The sequence below is a fragment of the Triplophysa rosa genome, linkage group LG5 (genome assembly GCF_024868665.1).
Source record: "Triplophysa rosa linkage group LG5, Trosa_1v2, whole genome shotgun sequence".
NCBI classification, from domain to species: domain Eukaryota; kingdom Metazoa; phylum Chordata; class Actinopteri; order Cypriniformes; family Nemacheilidae; genus Triplophysa; species Triplophysa rosa.
The window spans coordinates 4,026,779-4,043,772 of NC_079894.1; the positions used below are offsets into that span (position 1 = coordinate 4,026,779).

Genomic DNA, 16,994 nt, shown 5'->3' on the forward strand with positions numbered 1-16,994 from the left:
TATTGAAGTGGCCAGTCATTAAAACGAGTGGAAAGCTATTCACACCTCCCCACATTCATTAAACTAATGCATTCAATTCATAAACTATGGGTGGCAATTCATAAACAGGATGTCAACCTCATTGAAATGCTTTCGGAGTAAAATATTCCAAGTAAATGAGTTGCGATTATTCATGTATGCATATCTTAATTTATTTTGCACTCAGCGGAGCAGTCAATACATATATTTTCCACATTTAGACTCGGTATAAAGGCCACCGAGAAAGACTTTTTCCATTTGTGATTGTTCTGTCTTTCCTACCGTTGAGCATATGGTGACCTTCTCATTCCCTTTGTGTGGATTTTACAGGACTGCTAATGTGTGAAAACATGTTTCTGAATAAAGCATGTGCATGTAAAAATGTAACATATTGTTAAATCAACAACCTCGATAAAAACCATGAGAAAACAACAGGTGCAACAGCTTAAAAGCGTACCATTAACGTCACTGTAATGATACCAGCTGAAGTAAAAGTTACAATTTATTTCAAACTAGTCAAGCTGCAGACGGTCCTCTGCGGAGTTGATTTTTTTAGGTTTAGAAATAGCTCCGAGACAATATCTCTTTTGGCAACTGCAAATATCAGCTCGCTGACAGTACGGCTGAATAATTTTTGACACCTCCACATTGAGACAGAGGCAATTAGAGGAGGATTACACACTGTTGAGTTAATTAAGACACAAAAGGGTAAAAAAAAGTGCTGTGCAGCTGCGCGCGAGAATCATAATGAGAAAATACAGCAGGTACAGACCCTGTTTTGCGCACGCTGACAAATTACTGTGTGCCGATGCTGATAAAATGGACACGAAAGTAAAAATGTTCTTTTTTTGTGCTATGGAAAACTTTAAAGTGTTCACTTGAAGACAATAAATGCTGTGAATTTAGTTTGGAGAGTTTATTTTTGATTTATCTGAAACTCACTTAAAGCTATGTTTTTAGGTTATTTTCCGTATTTAATCCTATCTGGATGTAAAGAGACTTTTAACAAAAAATGTTTATAAAACATCGCACACTCTAGATTTAAAGGTCCAGTGTGTAGTTTTTTTGGAGGATCTTTTGACAGAAATGCAATATAATATGCATAACTACACTGTAAAACTTTGCTGTAATTTCGCAGCAGGTTTGCCAGTAACTTACTGTAGATTTAATGTACAATTTAGTTTAAGCATAAACTTACCTAGTTTAGATATTTTTCTTTCATAAAACAAGACTAAATATCTTGGGTCACTTTTCTTGTTATGTAAACGTATCATAATTTAAGAAGTTTTAAATATTTATACAGAAAACAAGAGAAAAATGCTAAGGAAGAATGTCATTTTTTGCAGGTGTTGCTGTGCTAATGCCAGTCTCTTCTTGCTCATTTTGAATCTCAAAGTGTCAAAGTGTTTTAATTTTGATTAAAGTAAATTTGAAAACAGTACTAATTGGAAAGTATATTAAGCAGTAATTAAATCTACAGTAAGTTACTGGCAAATCTGCTGCAAAACTACAGCAAAGTTTTACAGTGTATGTCTTCAGAGGTGTATAAAGGACCTTACATAATGAAGCGTTATGTTTTTATTATCTTAGAATGAGCTATTTTTATTTACATAGCTATTCTTCTATCCCCTTGTTGTTCAGTCCCCACAGGATTTTGCTGAGATTTTTTGTAATTTCTGCGGCCAAAAATGCTTAATTTTGCAGCAGCAAATTGCGGGCTTTTTGTAACGAAAATTGAATTGGCAAAGAGTGTTCTTCTTTAAAACTACCACCTGTGAAAACATTATTTATGCATTTCCTATGATTAAAAGGCATGCAGCAGATTCAAACTGAAGGTCTGGAAACCTTGGCCGCTTTAAGTTTAAGACCCGCCCAAAAGGCCATTACAGGTCAAGCAACCAATCACGTTTCATTTCATGCCACTTCAAGTTTATGGTTGTGGAAATGTCTCTGCGATAACGTTTATGAGTTTATGCCATGAACCTAGCATACTGTAAAGAAATCAGCGTTTAGTTGATTGTGACGAATGTTCATTTACACCAAAATAAATGACAGCTTTCTTCAGAGATCAGATGGCGTTGTGTTGTTTCCAGGTGTGTTGTTTAAAGGTGCCATAGAATGGAAAACTGTTTTTACCTAGGCATAGATGAATAATAAGAGGTCTGTACATGGAAATGACATATCGTGAGCCTCAAACACTATTGTTTCCTCCTTCTTATGTAAATCGTGTGCATGCAAAAGACCACTGAAAAAGAGGCCAATCCTAACATAACACCGACTGTGACGTTACAGTTGGGATGTACGCCCCCCCAACGTTGCATATACCCGCCCATGTTCTAGACCAGCCGGACGTGCACAGCCGAATCATCGGACGTTCTGCAGGTATTGTGAATAGGGTTGGGCGATGTCTACCAAAATAGCATCAGACGATGTCTAGATTGAAACTCCACAAATTTTGCGGAGTTTGTTTGATTATGTTTGATTTGTTTTGATTGCAAAATCCTGCATGGACTGGTTGTTTCTACAGTAGCCCTAAAGGGACAAACTGCTCTATAGAGCGTGTTTCGTAAATACCTTATCTCATTTCGGCAAAAAAGCGAAAATGTGAGCCATCATAGTGTTTTGAACGGGAGGGTCGAGCGGTGGAGATTTTTTAACAAAAAAGTTACAGATTGCACCTTTAAATATGTCTAATTCAGGTGTACAGAAATGACTTTAACCTGCGTCATTTCCAAACTGTTTCCCAAACGAAAACACTTTCCCATAATAAAAAAAGAAATTTAGGGTGTTTTTGTTTTCCAATATATAAAAACACAACCTCAGACATAATGTGCCAACAACACCGCTGAACATCACATTCATAAGCAGTAATACCTGTTGTGACTAGGCCTACGACTGGTTTCGAGGTCACATTGCCGTGCATGGTTACCAAGGTAACGGTATACCGCCTGGAGGGCAGGAGACCAGTGAGGGTGATTCTTGTTTTGGACCCGTCTAGAGCAATCTCAGAATCATCACTAGACTCCTGGGCGCTGTAGTTCAAGATGAATGCGTCAGCGGGCGGGGCTGGTGCACTCCAAGCCACGCTCAACGAATCAGATGTGACATCAGAGAAATACAGCAGTGTGATAGGACGGAACCCTGAAATCGAACCACAACAACTGTGTTATGAACCGTTGGCTCCTGGGATGATGGATATTTTAAAGGAACAGTTCCCCCAAAAAATTACAACTTGATGAACTGTTTCTTTAAGAAATCTTTTTTTTGACTTCAGCTAATCCAGACAGTATGAGAATCGATGAATATTGGAAGAAGCGATTTGATGAAGACAGAACAGCGTGGATGCATCCAGACCACAGAAATCAAGCAAAAGATCAAAATTAGATGAAGAAAAGCGGAAAATGATGAAATGTGATGACATCATGGTGATAAATATGAATGTATTAATCTGCCATGCAAAAGCAAGAGAGTGATCACAACAAAGTTCGTGAAGAATGTGAGCAGAAGGAAAAGTTGTAAAAGTCAGAAAAAGTTGATTTTCGGTGCAGATGTAAAAGATGTTAAAAAAGACGGATGGGTAACTGAATTTTAATGAAGCGTGATTAAATGCAGAAGTGACTAGAAATGCAGCTGCTGGGAAAGAAAAGCTACATGAGGTTGAATCTTTGTTAATTATGAAGCGAAAATAATTTCACTGCCAAGCCTTGTTGCACTTAAACAACTTGATCAGTAAAGTAAAAAAGTAAAGACATTTTATGGTCATTGTATACAAGCAAAACAGGTACAAAGGAAACAGTAAAAACTAATGAAAACAAGAATTTTTCTTCCATAATAATAGTACACAGTATATACAGACATACAGGCATTATTATTCACATAAAACAATAAAAACATTGCTGATCTAAGAGCACCACACCTCTTGAGTCTACTCATGCCACCATTATACTGTAGATCCAAAGGGACGAATTGAAAACTTTCTCTAGTGTATCCGATATACAAGTGCTCGACACTCATTCCTGTATTCAAATCCCTAAAATATCGACTTACCTGTAAAGGCATCGATTGTGGCGGCAGTGCTCTGCTGTCTGCCCCTCTGTGCCACTACTGTAATAGTGTATTCTGTGCCCGGCTCCAGACCTGTCAGCGTTGTGCTGGTGATGTGCCTGGGCACCGTGAGCTCGGCCGTGACTCCAGCGGAGGAGGTGTAGGTCACCCTATAGTGGTCGATAGGTCCCTGAACCGTGCCCCACAGCAGGGTGATGGTGTTGTCTGTGGAGGCTGTGACCGTCAAATCCAATGGGACGTCCAGACCTAAACATTAGGAATTATGCAGCAACTGTGTTTTATGGCTTATACAAGTACAAAGATGCTTGGTTCAGCAAGCTGAAACATTTGTTAACTGTAAGGCATTATAAACATCAACTTTACCAAGACAAATTGTTAAAAAAAAAACATTTGCACAAATCTGCAGTGGAAACTTGGAGAGTAGTGACTATTATAACTAAGAGGGATTTGTCCCCCTCATTATTCCTAAATTATTGAAGAATTGTTAATCTTATCAAGCAGATAAGATTTATGATGTGCCGGCCACTTTTCAAGTTTATTTCACCGGGATCTGATATTGCTAAAGCTGTAATCTTATCAGCACTTGCCTGTTCTTGCATTCATTGTTGCTGGTGTGCTTTGGTTGGCACCAAGAACAGCTGAAATTCCAATGCCATACTCGGTGCCAGGCAGTAAATCTGAGCGAGAGAGAGGTGTATAAAAGATGAAGTTACAATATTGTCTGCGAATCTGCTTCTTGGTAAAATCAGGTGTGTAAAGCTCATAATTAGTGCACTGGATCTCATTAAAAAACATCAGGAAGGAACGGAGTCAAACACCCTGATGTGTCTTTGAGGTGAGAAAAGAAAACAAATCTATTCAATGCTTAGCGTCTGAAATGTTGCTTACTGGGAGAAAATATCTGTTAATGAGAGGAAAAAGTCAGCATGCCAGCACATTTGAGAGAGAGGACATCAGAGTTGCTATGCTGTCGGCCTTGGCCAGGCTACAATCAATCTTAGCAATGTCATGAAGTCAGTACAGGAACATACTGTATGACGTTCTTCAGTTGCACATGTGTGAAAGTTTCTGGAGGCTGTCAGGGTTCATTTGTACATTTCAGGGTCAGGGTGTTTTAAAAAGTGCCAGAATGACACTACGGTGCGGTTGACCAGACAGGGATTAGATTAAGACAGAACTAGGACATAGTCAAATTTAGGTAGATTTTACAAACGTGAAAACATAAAAAAGAAATATTCCAATATATGTCAGTGCAAGATGTAAAAAATGCATCTTAATCTGGTAGGCTTAAATGAGGGATACAGTAGTTCATCCAGAAATGAAAAATCTGTCATCATTTACTCAACCTGTATAAACGTCTTTGTTCCAATGAACACAGAGAAAGATATTTGGAAGAATGTTAGCGATTTTCAGTTCTGGGACATCATCCACTACCATAGTAGGAAAAAAAATATTGTACTTTTTCGTTCTGTTAAACACATAATGAGATATTTTGAAGAATTTAGGAAAACAAAGAGTTGTCGTGCACCTTTGACTACCATTTCATTCTTCCTACTATGGTAGTGGATGATGTCCCGGAACTGAAAATGACTGACATTCTTCCAAATATCTTTCTTTGTGTTCATCGGAACAAAGTAATTTATACAGGTATGAAATTACATGAGCGTGAGTAAATGATGACAGAATTTTCATTTTTGGATGAACTATCCCTTTAAGCCATGTCCAGAAAACTGCCTCTATATGTACCGCGTACTAACACATCTGACCACATCACCAATGAATTTCTTTATAGACAGTTTCAGCAGCAACAACATAAACAAATGTAGCCCAAACTTAACTTCTGGTAGACCTCCGCAAATAATAAATAACTGTTGAGTAGTATTAATTTAAATGAATACAATTGATATACAATAAAATATTAATATGAATTAATATTAATATAAATGAAATATAATATAAATTGTTATATTGTGACTGGAATATCGTGACTTCGGGCCAGGCATGTGCGTCTGATGAAACCGTCTATAAACTAACCCAATTATAAATAAAATAAAATAATAAAATAAATAAACGTTTCATGGAAATTTTCAGTACAATAAGTTCTGGGTTTACCAGTGAGGGTAATCCTCGTGGTGGCACCATCATTGCGTGGGACGATGACTTTGTCGTACTGGTCTCCAGCTAATGTGCTGAACACCACCCTGTAGCTTTCTACATCCGCTTCACTATTGTCCCATTCCAGCTCCAGGCTAGTAGATGTTTTCGACAGCACTCGCAGGTTCTTGGGTGCATCAATTTCTAAAACAAATGACACAAAACGTCTGATGGTTTGACGGCCAGGGAATCCACATAGTGATGCAAAACCTGAATGTGCTGTAAATTCCATTTGATACAGTAAAAGCATCTGCTATATGCATACAGGTAAATGTATGGACCACTCAATCTAATTTCAAAGGGAGCTGGAAATTGAGTGTGAAGCAACATGTTGCATTTACTGTATGAAGTTATAGGATTATGTAAGATTATGTGAGGAAAAAAGAACTTAATTTAAATAAAGAATCTGGAAGGGAAGTGTTTATCTATTAATCGGATTCATTCTGAATTGTTAATATTGATGAAACAAATGGTCTGAAGTGATTTGTCTCACCTGTAGTAAACGTGGTGAAAATGGCTCCACTTTCATTGCCATTCTGGACTCCACTAATCGATACTTCATAAGTGGATCCAGGCCTCAGGACTTGAAGTGAGTACTGGCTTAGTGTCGGCTGCAAGCGAAAGGTCGTTTTCGGTCCATCTACACCCACCAGCCCGTACCGCAATATGATCTGGTCCACTTTAGCTTTGGGTGTGGTCCACTCCACAAATGCAACTGTGTCCGAGACATCTCGTACGATAAGCTGGGTTGGCCCATCGATAACTGACAAACAGATATATGACAAAGTTATGGTCAGTAATAGTGAGAATATATTAGCAACTTTGCAATTGAATTTTTTGCTTGGATGATTAAATGATGGTATTAATAATGGACTTCACTCTTTTGTATCATTAAATACACACGAGGGAGCGAGTATGTAATTTGCTTGAAGCCAACACAAAAGTAAGCCCTGAGCTATAGTCCTGACGTGATCTTACTAAAGATATAATGGCAAAAATGGACTTTATGTAGCTGCTTCTTCCCATTATTGACTGGATCATTAAAATATCTTCTGGGCAACTGTGCAGGGTCAAAACGTACTTGTAGCGAGGAAGGCGGGACGAGAGCCGTGGGGCAGGAAGGCGGGGCCGGTGGCGTGAGTGATAATGAGTATCAGCTGTACGCGCACCGGTCCCGCATGCCTCACGGGGGAGCTCGGGAGCATAAGAGGACGAGCGACGGGACTGCCGACGAGAGAGGACCGGGCCCGGAAATGTGAAGTTTTGTTTATGTTCGTGTGGCCGGCAGTCGTCCGTGAGGGGCTGCCGGCCTGTTTTTACTGCTGTTTATTGTTTATTTATTTTTGATTAAAGTGTTTGAATGTTCGCCGGTTCCCGCCTCCTTCCTTCCGTTTTATTGAGCTTTGCTACAGTACTGTAGTGGCAAAACCCAAAGATACAGGAATAGCATCTTTAATGAAGTTGGGCTTTGAATGGACTGAATCATGACTGTGTCTGAGATTTTAAAGGTGAAGTGGACCTATATTCAAATACAGTAGGAGAAAATCAATATTTTAAAGAAGAAAAACCAAAAAGTTAGAGAGAAAAGCGTGTGTCCCCCTGAAAACCAACAACCCATTTCCCTATATAGAAAACCAAAGGCATACCAACACCCATCAAATAAAAAATCACTGGCAAAGAAAGGCCCGGGGGGGGCACAAGGGGTCGTAACACCCCCCAAAAAAGAGTCCAAGTGGGGATTTTTTAGCATTTTATTTATTGTAAATAAGGCATACACAAGTTAAGTAGTTACTGTATCATATCTTAAAACATGTTATATTTGTAATTATTATTAGCAAAAGAAAATATCTGAAGGACCCCCAAGTCTATTTTTAATGCCTTATGCGGGGTCCCGGATCCCCCCACCCCCCTTCAATCCGGGCAGGATTAAAATACTTTAACATACAGTACAAATCCTCCAATAGATGTCTATTTAAATAAGACACTAACTAGTTTTGTGACTAATTAATCTGCTTATTTATTTAGGACAACATGACCATATGCCTCAGAAACAGGTGTTGTGAAAGAAGATCTCTTGTGCTTTTGACCTCAAAGGTTCAAGCTTTCTCTGACCTCCGTCTCCTTCCGCCGGGATGTATAAAGTGCTGCTAATTGGAACAGGTGAGACCACGCAAAAAACATTTAACTTTCAAAGGATGAGCTTTAACAAATTTCGCTGTTGACTGAATCACATTTTAAACTCTTCCCTGCTTCATTTACAGGACACCAATCTCACTCTATTAAGAGTTATATAACTAGACAAAACCAACCCAGAGTAAATGAGAAAATAGGCGAACGTTAAGTTGAGTGATTTCTTCAATTGATTCGATGCACACCGACACACGAGAGACTTGGAGTAGATTGCTGTTTATTTTTCTCTAAAATTGTTGCATTTTTAGCACTTAAGCACGATTACAGTGAGGCAAGTTTGTAACGCAAGGAGCTGAGCGTGTGCTTAACGAAACCCCGTCTTTCCAGACCATCTCAAGGGAAAGATAAATCTTAGCTCACATGAATAATTAAACGCATTGAATTTGTCTTTCTTTATCCAATAAGGTATCTGCAGTGGACATGTGAAATATTAATGGACCGGCATGCATAATTAACGCCTCTTTAATTATGGTCGACACTGAGACCCGTGTAAATTAATGGCATTTTCACTGCAGACACGCAATTTCAATGGTTGGGGAAAGGTTCAATTGAATCTAATCCCGCTGTCTGTAAGTGACAGAAGAGAAATTCTTGGGTGAAGTTTACATTAAATGCATAATTGCTGGCAGACTGACCCATTCATCATGGTGACATTTTCCATTAGCCGAAGCGATCTGACACCTCCCCGCGATTTAGGCCTTCCTCTCGAGCACCCATTGAAAGATCTGTGTTTACACCTCTCGCTCCGTGTGTGTGACTGTAACTTTCTCCGCGTGTCCTGTCAGGCTCCTTCGCAATTCTGTTTCATACTGACAACGCGCTGTCAGCTAACAGTAAAATGACTGCATTCATAGTATAGTTTGGAAGTGAGCCCTCTGTTCGTCCTCACAGCGACACGACATGTATTTCAGTGAGGGACAGGGAAAACATCAACAGGACATGGCAGATGGGTGGAGGAAATCACTGTTGAAGCCACATCCAACTTGTCAACTCCAGCTACAAAAGAGCTTCTGGTGACTCATCTGGCTGAGGGATCACCTGAAGGGAAAAGCACTTCGCATTGTTCTCTTTCATCTTCTCTGTGCCTGGGAAGCAATGATGAGCAAGGCCTCTCTCCTCCGTGCATCCGAACATATGTCTGGGAGCTTTTATGTCTCCATTAATGATGGTTTCTGTTCTTCCACACGGAGAGCATCTACAAACACTTTCTTGTCGAGTTCACTGAATTCACCCAACCATGAGCTCTGCATTCCTCTCTGTTAGTGTAAAATAAACTTCCCTCTGGTATTCTTACACCGCATTTATATTCATTACAGACCAAGGAACATAAAAGAGTTCGAGGACAGAAAACAAATGAGCAAACGTTATACTGAAGGCCTGGTTGCTGTGCAAATGTTTGATATGTGGACATGAGGTGTCCAGTGTTGGTTTAACATCATGTTGGAACACAATGGAACATTTCCCGGCTTGTCAAATAACAGAGAATGAAATCCTCGTCCTTCGTCCTGAGAGAATGAATTACTATACTATCCAAATGCGGTGGTTAGGTAGCAACCTGCTGGTCACTACACTCTTTAAAATGTTGGGTTATTTTCAACCAAGTGTCGGGTCAAAATGTACAAACCCAACTGTTAAATTAAACGAACCCAGAAAATGTTTATATTTGACCCAACAATGGGTTAAACCAACCCAACATAGGATCATTTATAACTTAACTGTTGGATTTGTCCATTTTTGACCCAACACAGGGTTCAAATAACCCAACATTTTTAGAGTGTAGGGTTTTTCAAACAGTCAGTAGGACTTTGCTAGCAATATAGCATTTTGAGGGTTGGGTGTTCTGGGACGTGCATAAGAAACACATACTGGCAAAATGTACAACTCAAATCCGCTGTAATGCTATGTACACACCGCACGATTTTAGCCCCCATTCCATTTGCCAACAGATTTGTAAAAATTGCAGAAAAATGCCTGAAATCAGAGGAAATTGGTGCTTATTCATGCGAGTCAGAATTGAGCGGTGTGCATTATCAAAGACACAATCTGAGACAATCGCTGATGCGGCACGGACGCCTGTGAGATATTTAGCATGCTAAATAAATATTTGGACCTGTCTGTGACTCATAACCACGCAGGGTGTAATGTTTTGACTGAAAATTACATTTCCAATGACCTACAGTCATTGTAAGAGCAAAATAATGGACCAGGGGAAAGGTCTGCCGAACACATCTCTCTACAGAAAATCATTGCTGTCTGTGTCACCGCAACCACTGAACACTCCATATTTTTTCTTTTTTCCTTTTCAGCGCACATGCAAAGGATGATATATATCGTATCACACGTGTTTTTATGTTATTTCTTGTATTACTTCCCACAATGCGGATATTGACAATAACTGTAATATTAAAAACCCGTGGTTATCGATATTGCATTAACGTCCAGATATCGTAATATCGTAAACAATTCAACAACAGTTAAAACTTTGCTTTAAGAGCCAAACTCTCCCTCTCTCTCTGCCTCCCTACATTTGTATTTTAAGCGTAATTTGTGATCAAATAAAGGACAAAAACACAATTAGAGATGAATTAACATTTAAATAGACATTGTGATTATACCTTATTGTGAATTCTTTTGGCCACCATAATAGTGTATTGAAAAATCGTGACAGCCCAACTTCCAGAGTGTTAGGTTGTGCAACATGGTTTATGGCCTTGACAGACTTGTCTGTGATTTTTACTATTGAAGATTGTGTAATGTCTGACCTCCTGTGGTTATAATGTAATGTAATGTGTGCATTGCAAAACTGCAACTAAATGCTATAGTCTCAGATAGTCATGCATCGTAAGAAGATCAGTGTCCCGACCAGGGGCGGAGCTACGGGTGGCCCACCCAGATTGACAGCTGGCCCACCCAGTCAGAGCCAGGAAATGTATTTTTAATATTAATTTTAAGCTTAATTCTAAATAAAAACATTTGAATTGTTTGTTTATTAATAATAATACCCAAATATTATTAAGAATGTGCTCACGTTAAGTCAGTTACGTAACGTTACCGTTACGCTGCGCGCCAATATCGCTGTCTGTAGAATCTCCTTCAATGATCATGTAAACATGCTAAACAGCTATCCATGCGGCAGTTTATAAAAAAAACACGTCTAGACAGCGACGCTGAAGAAACACACACCGCGGCACCTGGAAATGAAGGTGAAATACACACAGCAACATCCAATGAGTCGAGTGCTAATGGCAGCATTTGTGCTTCAGCCTCCACTGGTATTCCGAATTAGTAAATCACAGTCGTCCACAATAAATATGCCATATTTTGCATGCAGATATTTTCCTGGGGTGCACACCGAGTTTACTTTCACAAGAGACCTTTATAACAGGGGTCTTCAACTGGGGGTCCGCGGTGGAACTGCAAGGGGTCCGCTAATTACTGTTTACTCGCATGCAATTTTACAAACAATGTTCTCTTTAAGCTGCGCACGTGCGCGGCCGTGCGGACTCATTGAAGCTTCCGCGCATTGCAATTTTAACCTGCGTGCATGCAGACAAAAAAATCCATTCAGGCAGCGGAAGCAAGCAATAGAAGAAAAGTTACATCTGCATCAGAAAAACCGGTAGAATCAGTGCATTCTCTGTGTCCCTTCCGATAAAAGTACGCATGAAAGGAGTTGCGTGCAAATAAAGTGCATTCTCATATGTTTCTGAACTTCTGTTCAAATTTGTTAAAGCTGCAAAGCGCTAATTTGACAGCCAAACGACACCACACCGCTTCTGCATTGTACACTCTGACAGAACTATCTTACGTGTTTAAAATCAATGAAACGCGCACCGTGTAGTACTGATGGTGCACGTCAAACAAGTTGCCCCGAAAATAACGTGGACTCGTTGCATCATGTTGCTCTCCTCAGCCTGATATTGATGCTCTGCAGAAAAAAACTCGTGTTCATTTTCGTGTAACAGCCGCAACAATGCTGATCCACGAGAAAGACAACGGAGCTCAGAATAATAAAATAGCGGTGTGTTCTGCAACACACAGAGAAGCGGAAGAAAAAAAAGAATGACACTAAATAAAACGGCCTGATTTTACAACAGAATGCATAAAATCTGCACTCATTTCTTTCGCATCCAGAGACAACCCCTACCTCCACTAGAATAGTCTTTGTGCCATAAAAACTAAGGTTCAAATAAATATTAAATTGTCCATCTCACAGTAAAATGAAAATGTTTGATGCTGCAATCTATATTAAAAACAAAAATAATACACAGAAAAGTATTTAGCCTATGTGCAACAATAACATAATAGTGCTAATGTAATGTCTTAACGCAATATTGCTGCGACAATAGGGTTGTTTCTATATAAATAGCTTCATTTACACATTTAGTATAAGGGGTCCCTGCTCCATGTATCTCTCATCTAAGGGGTCCTTGCCCCGAAAAACGTTGAAGACCCCTGCTTTATAAAAATTGGAAACGCCTCCGACAGGCCTGTAACAAACATGAGTATAGTAAACCGCGCTGACTTTTGACATACAGGGAAAGCCATGCACCGCGAAGCCGTGGGACCGTGTTAAATCAACTGCACAGTGATGCCGTTTCAAGAGCGAAGTTTATTGAATTGCATTTGACGCCACAGTGGGACACAACACCGGTCCATCGATTTTTCTTAAAAATTACTTCGGTTGAAAGGGTGAAGGCGAATTATTCCGGCCCACCCACAATTTTACAGGCCCACCTGTCATCTACTTTCTGTATCCGCCTCTGGTCCCGACAACTTCGAAATTTGTGTATTGTGTCCCCGGCACAAATCGCAATAGATAAAAGCGCCTTCCAAAGACATAAACGTAATACAAATAAGTCAGAACCATGCTTACCTGTGACAACAGTGGCAGTAACAGGCTGGCTCCTGCCCTGGTCTTTCAATGCCACCAGATTGATGGTGTATTCCTCCCCAGGCTTCAGTCCTGTTTGGTGGAAGGATGTGATGGTGCTGGGTAGCTGTGCTGTCATCCCTCCATCATTGTCCTGTCACATACACACAGTTTAGTACATACACACGCGAAAATATCAATCATCAAAATACCGAACGCCTTCATGCACGCAGACAGGCACAGAGCTACAAACAACGTTTAGCCTAAATCAACAGAGATTGTTTTCAGCGGGCAGTCGACTGTGTGAAAAAGAAGCTGTTGGAATTTCTGCTTAGATGCATTTTGCCAGATGTTTGATGTATTCGGGTTTTTTTTTTTTTTCCCCGGTCGGCTTAGCAGAGCTATGTGAGTATGATGCGGCAGCCCACGAGACGTCACCTGACCTTCTCTCGAATGCTTATGAAATCAAGCAACATTGAGTATCGGGGGTTTTTAGAGGTAAGCTCAATTTCTGGCTCTTCTGAAAAGCCTCTTTGTGTTTTTTTCTTTTGTTCTTTCCCATCGACTCACTTGTCCCTGCCATCACATCCATTACGATATTGTGGAGAATCGGAACGGCTCTTATGCTTTTTAGTATTAAACCCACAGAGGCTGAGACTTCCACTTCTAATATGATTTCCCCAGTGGCACGGCGAGGTTTGCTCTCGTGCTCCGTGCTCTTAGCAGACCCTCTCAACCGGGGAAGACTGAAGTGCCCCATGACCTCGCCGCCCCTCCTTTTTTACATTCACTTTGCATGTAAAACATCTGCATTTGTTTACAAAGTATTTATGAAAATCACGCTTTCGTATCCTCGGCACAGGTGAGCCGAAGAGCGAGTTGTAGAGCGCTTAGAAACACAATTTATGTTGAAACACTTCTACTTATAAAGGGATAGTTCACCCTAAAATAAAAATTCGGGATCTACTAAACCTGTTTGACACAAAAGAAGATATTTTGAGAAATGTCTGTGGTTTTGTGTCCATACAATGGAAGTCAATGGGGGGCAGTGTTGTTGGGTTACCAACATTCTTCAAAATATCTCCTTCCGTGTGCTGCAGAAGAAAGAAAGTCATACAGCTTTAAAACGACATGGGGCTGAATAAACAATGAAAGATGTTTCATTTTTGGGCCCTTGAAATGTACGGTTATTACTGCATCAGTCTCTCAGACTTGTATGTACAGAGATTCACCTAATCATCCGCAGGCTGGATGAAATCCTTTGTGTGTTCATGGTTACGAGCCGAATACCATTAAGCAAACCCCATAATCCCCCCTTTTCACTTTCTATTAACACCAGTACAATACGCCTCTCGTATCCCTGTTCTTCTTGGTAGATGAGAACATTATGCTTATAGACTCAAATGCTGGTTCTATTAGAAACAATAGCAACAAAATAAATATTCCTCAGGAGCTGTGATGCGTGTTTATTGTTATATGTAGGGGGAGAGATGCTTCACCTCGATGTGACACGACAGGTATGCCGCACAGAAGACATGCTGCTATGCATAAAGCGATGCATCCCACTGCTGTCTCCTAATGAGACACTGACTACAAGCTCTGTATATTGTGGGCAAAGAGGAGCTGGACATTTTGTCTTGTTTCTGGGAGAGGATAACATGTACATGGTGAGAATGTTTCGTCCAGATGGAACATTTCAGAGGGGATTTCTTGCGTGTGTTTCTGTCATGGTGTAAAATACTTCTCTTTCATACATGGACACTTTGAAACGGAGGCACCTGACAGATATTTAAAGCTTGGGCTTTAATTTAATTTGTCTGTCGAAGCGTTACATTGCGATGCCCTGTCAGTTGCCGTGAATGTTGAATGATGCTGAAGCACCAAATGCTTAAGAGATTCCAGCCCCTTTGTGTTGTTGTGCCAGGAGCTGCGGCAGGGGCAAATTCAATTGAAGTGTGACCTACTAAAGAAAGCCTTACCCTGGGAATGAAGCTTATTTCCCAACCATCAAACAAGTAGTCTAAGGGTTGCCACTGAACCTCCACGGATGTCTCGGTGATGGATTTGAAGAGTAAACCGTCTGGATTCGAGAGATCTAAAAGGTAGAGATTGATGCATTATTGGCCTTCATCCTGCGTGTGTTCAATAAATCAACATTTTCTCAGATACCAAGACGGATCTTTGCTTACTTTGCATTCCTAAAAAAGAAAGAAACACGATACAGTGAGACAGATGATGCAAAGTTGTTTACTTTGTGGACATATTTTGTGGTTTTATTTCTTCTAAATGTAACTTTACTTTGAATATGCTTTACGTCTCACTTTTAAATATCTTGCATACTTTCTTGCAAACGGCATATTTTCACTATTTTAACTGCACTATCCACCCATCCATACTGCATACTTTGACTGTTTTAACTGCACCATCCATACTCACATACTCTGACTATGTTTTGACTTCACTGTCTGTCTGTCCATCCACCTACATACTTGCATACTTTGACTATTTTTTAACTCCAGTATCCATCAATCCATCCATCCTAAATACTTTGACTATTTTTTACTGCACTGTGTCTGACTGTCTATCCATCCATCCTACATACTTGCATACTTAGATTTTTTTTAACTCCAGTATCCATCAATCCACCCATCCTAAATACTTTGACTATTTTTAACTGTCTGTCTGTCTATCCATCCATCCTACATACTTTGACTATTTTTTAACTCCAGTATCCATCAATCCATCCATCCTAAATACTTTGACTATTTTTTACTGCACTGTGTCTGTCTGTCTATCCATCCATCCTACATACTTTGACTATTTTTTAACTCCAGTATCCATCAATCCATCCATCCTAAATACTTTGACTATTTTTTACTGCACTGTGTCTGTCTGTCTATCCATCCATCCTACATACTTTGACTATTTTTTAACTCCAGTATCCATCAATCCATCCATCCTAAATACTTTGACTATTTTTTACTGCACTGTGTCTGTCTGTCTATCCATCCATCCTACATACTTTGACTATTTTTTAACTCCAGTATCCATCAATCCATCCATCCTAAATACTTTGACTATTTTTTACTGCACTGTGTCTGTCTGTCTATCCATCCATCCTACATACTTTGACTATTTTTTAACTCCAGTATCCATCAATCCATCCATCCTAAATACTTTGACTATTTTTAACTGCACTGTGTTTGTCTGTCTATCCATCCATCCTACATACTTGCATACTTTGACTATTTTTTAACTGCACTATCCATCAATCCATCCATCCTTAATACCTTTACTATTTTTAACTGCACTATCCATCCATCTAGCCATCCATCCATTTTCTTTAAGAAATCTTTGTAAAACATTTTACTTATTGCAAACATAATTCAATTCACGCCTTGAAACTGCATTTCCCTTTCTGTCGGTCTCTCGACGTTGTGTCGAGCCGACAGATGGGGTTCGTCCTTGAGTACCAATCGCTTCCGAGTACGTAGAAAAGGCCAATGAAATTGGCGAATGAAATTTGCATGCCGGACTCCGCCCCCGGATATCCGGGTATAAAAGGGAGACGGCATGCCTCATTCATTCACCTTTTGTTCTTCGGAGCCTTCGCTCATGAATTGCAGACCTTCGCTACTACTTAGCAACACAGACTGCCGGTTCAACGAAGTGGTGCAGCAGACTGTCCCTTGGG

At 39.9% G+C, this 16,994-nt stretch overlaps 1 protein-coding gene across 2 annotated transcripts in view; it reads right to left on the bottom strand.

Annotated features, from left to right (window-relative positions):
• tnr (tenascin R (restrictin, janusin)) overlaps positions 1 to 16,994 on the bottom strand; it is a 155,362-nt gene that overhangs the window by 32,630 nt on the left and 105,738 nt on the right. For both annotated transcript variants that reach the window (XM_057333098.1, XM_057333099.1), the window contains exons 7-13: positions 15,280 to 15,395; positions 13,304 to 13,454; positions 6,731 to 7,000; positions 6,196 to 6,381; positions 4,671 to 4,760; positions 4,066 to 4,329; positions 2,893 to 3,159 (exon numbers count right to left, since the gene is read on the bottom strand). In XM_057333098.1, coding sequence (XP_057189081.1) covers positions 2,893 to 3,159; positions 4,066 to 4,329; positions 4,671 to 4,760; positions 6,196 to 6,381; positions 6,731 to 7,000; positions 13,304 to 13,454; positions 15,280 to 15,395 — 1,344 coding nt within the window. The remainder of the gene's footprint in view (positions 1 to 2,892; positions 3,160 to 4,065; positions 4,330 to 4,670; positions 4,761 to 6,195; positions 6,382 to 6,730; positions 7,001 to 13,303; positions 13,455 to 15,279; positions 15,396 to 16,994) is intronic.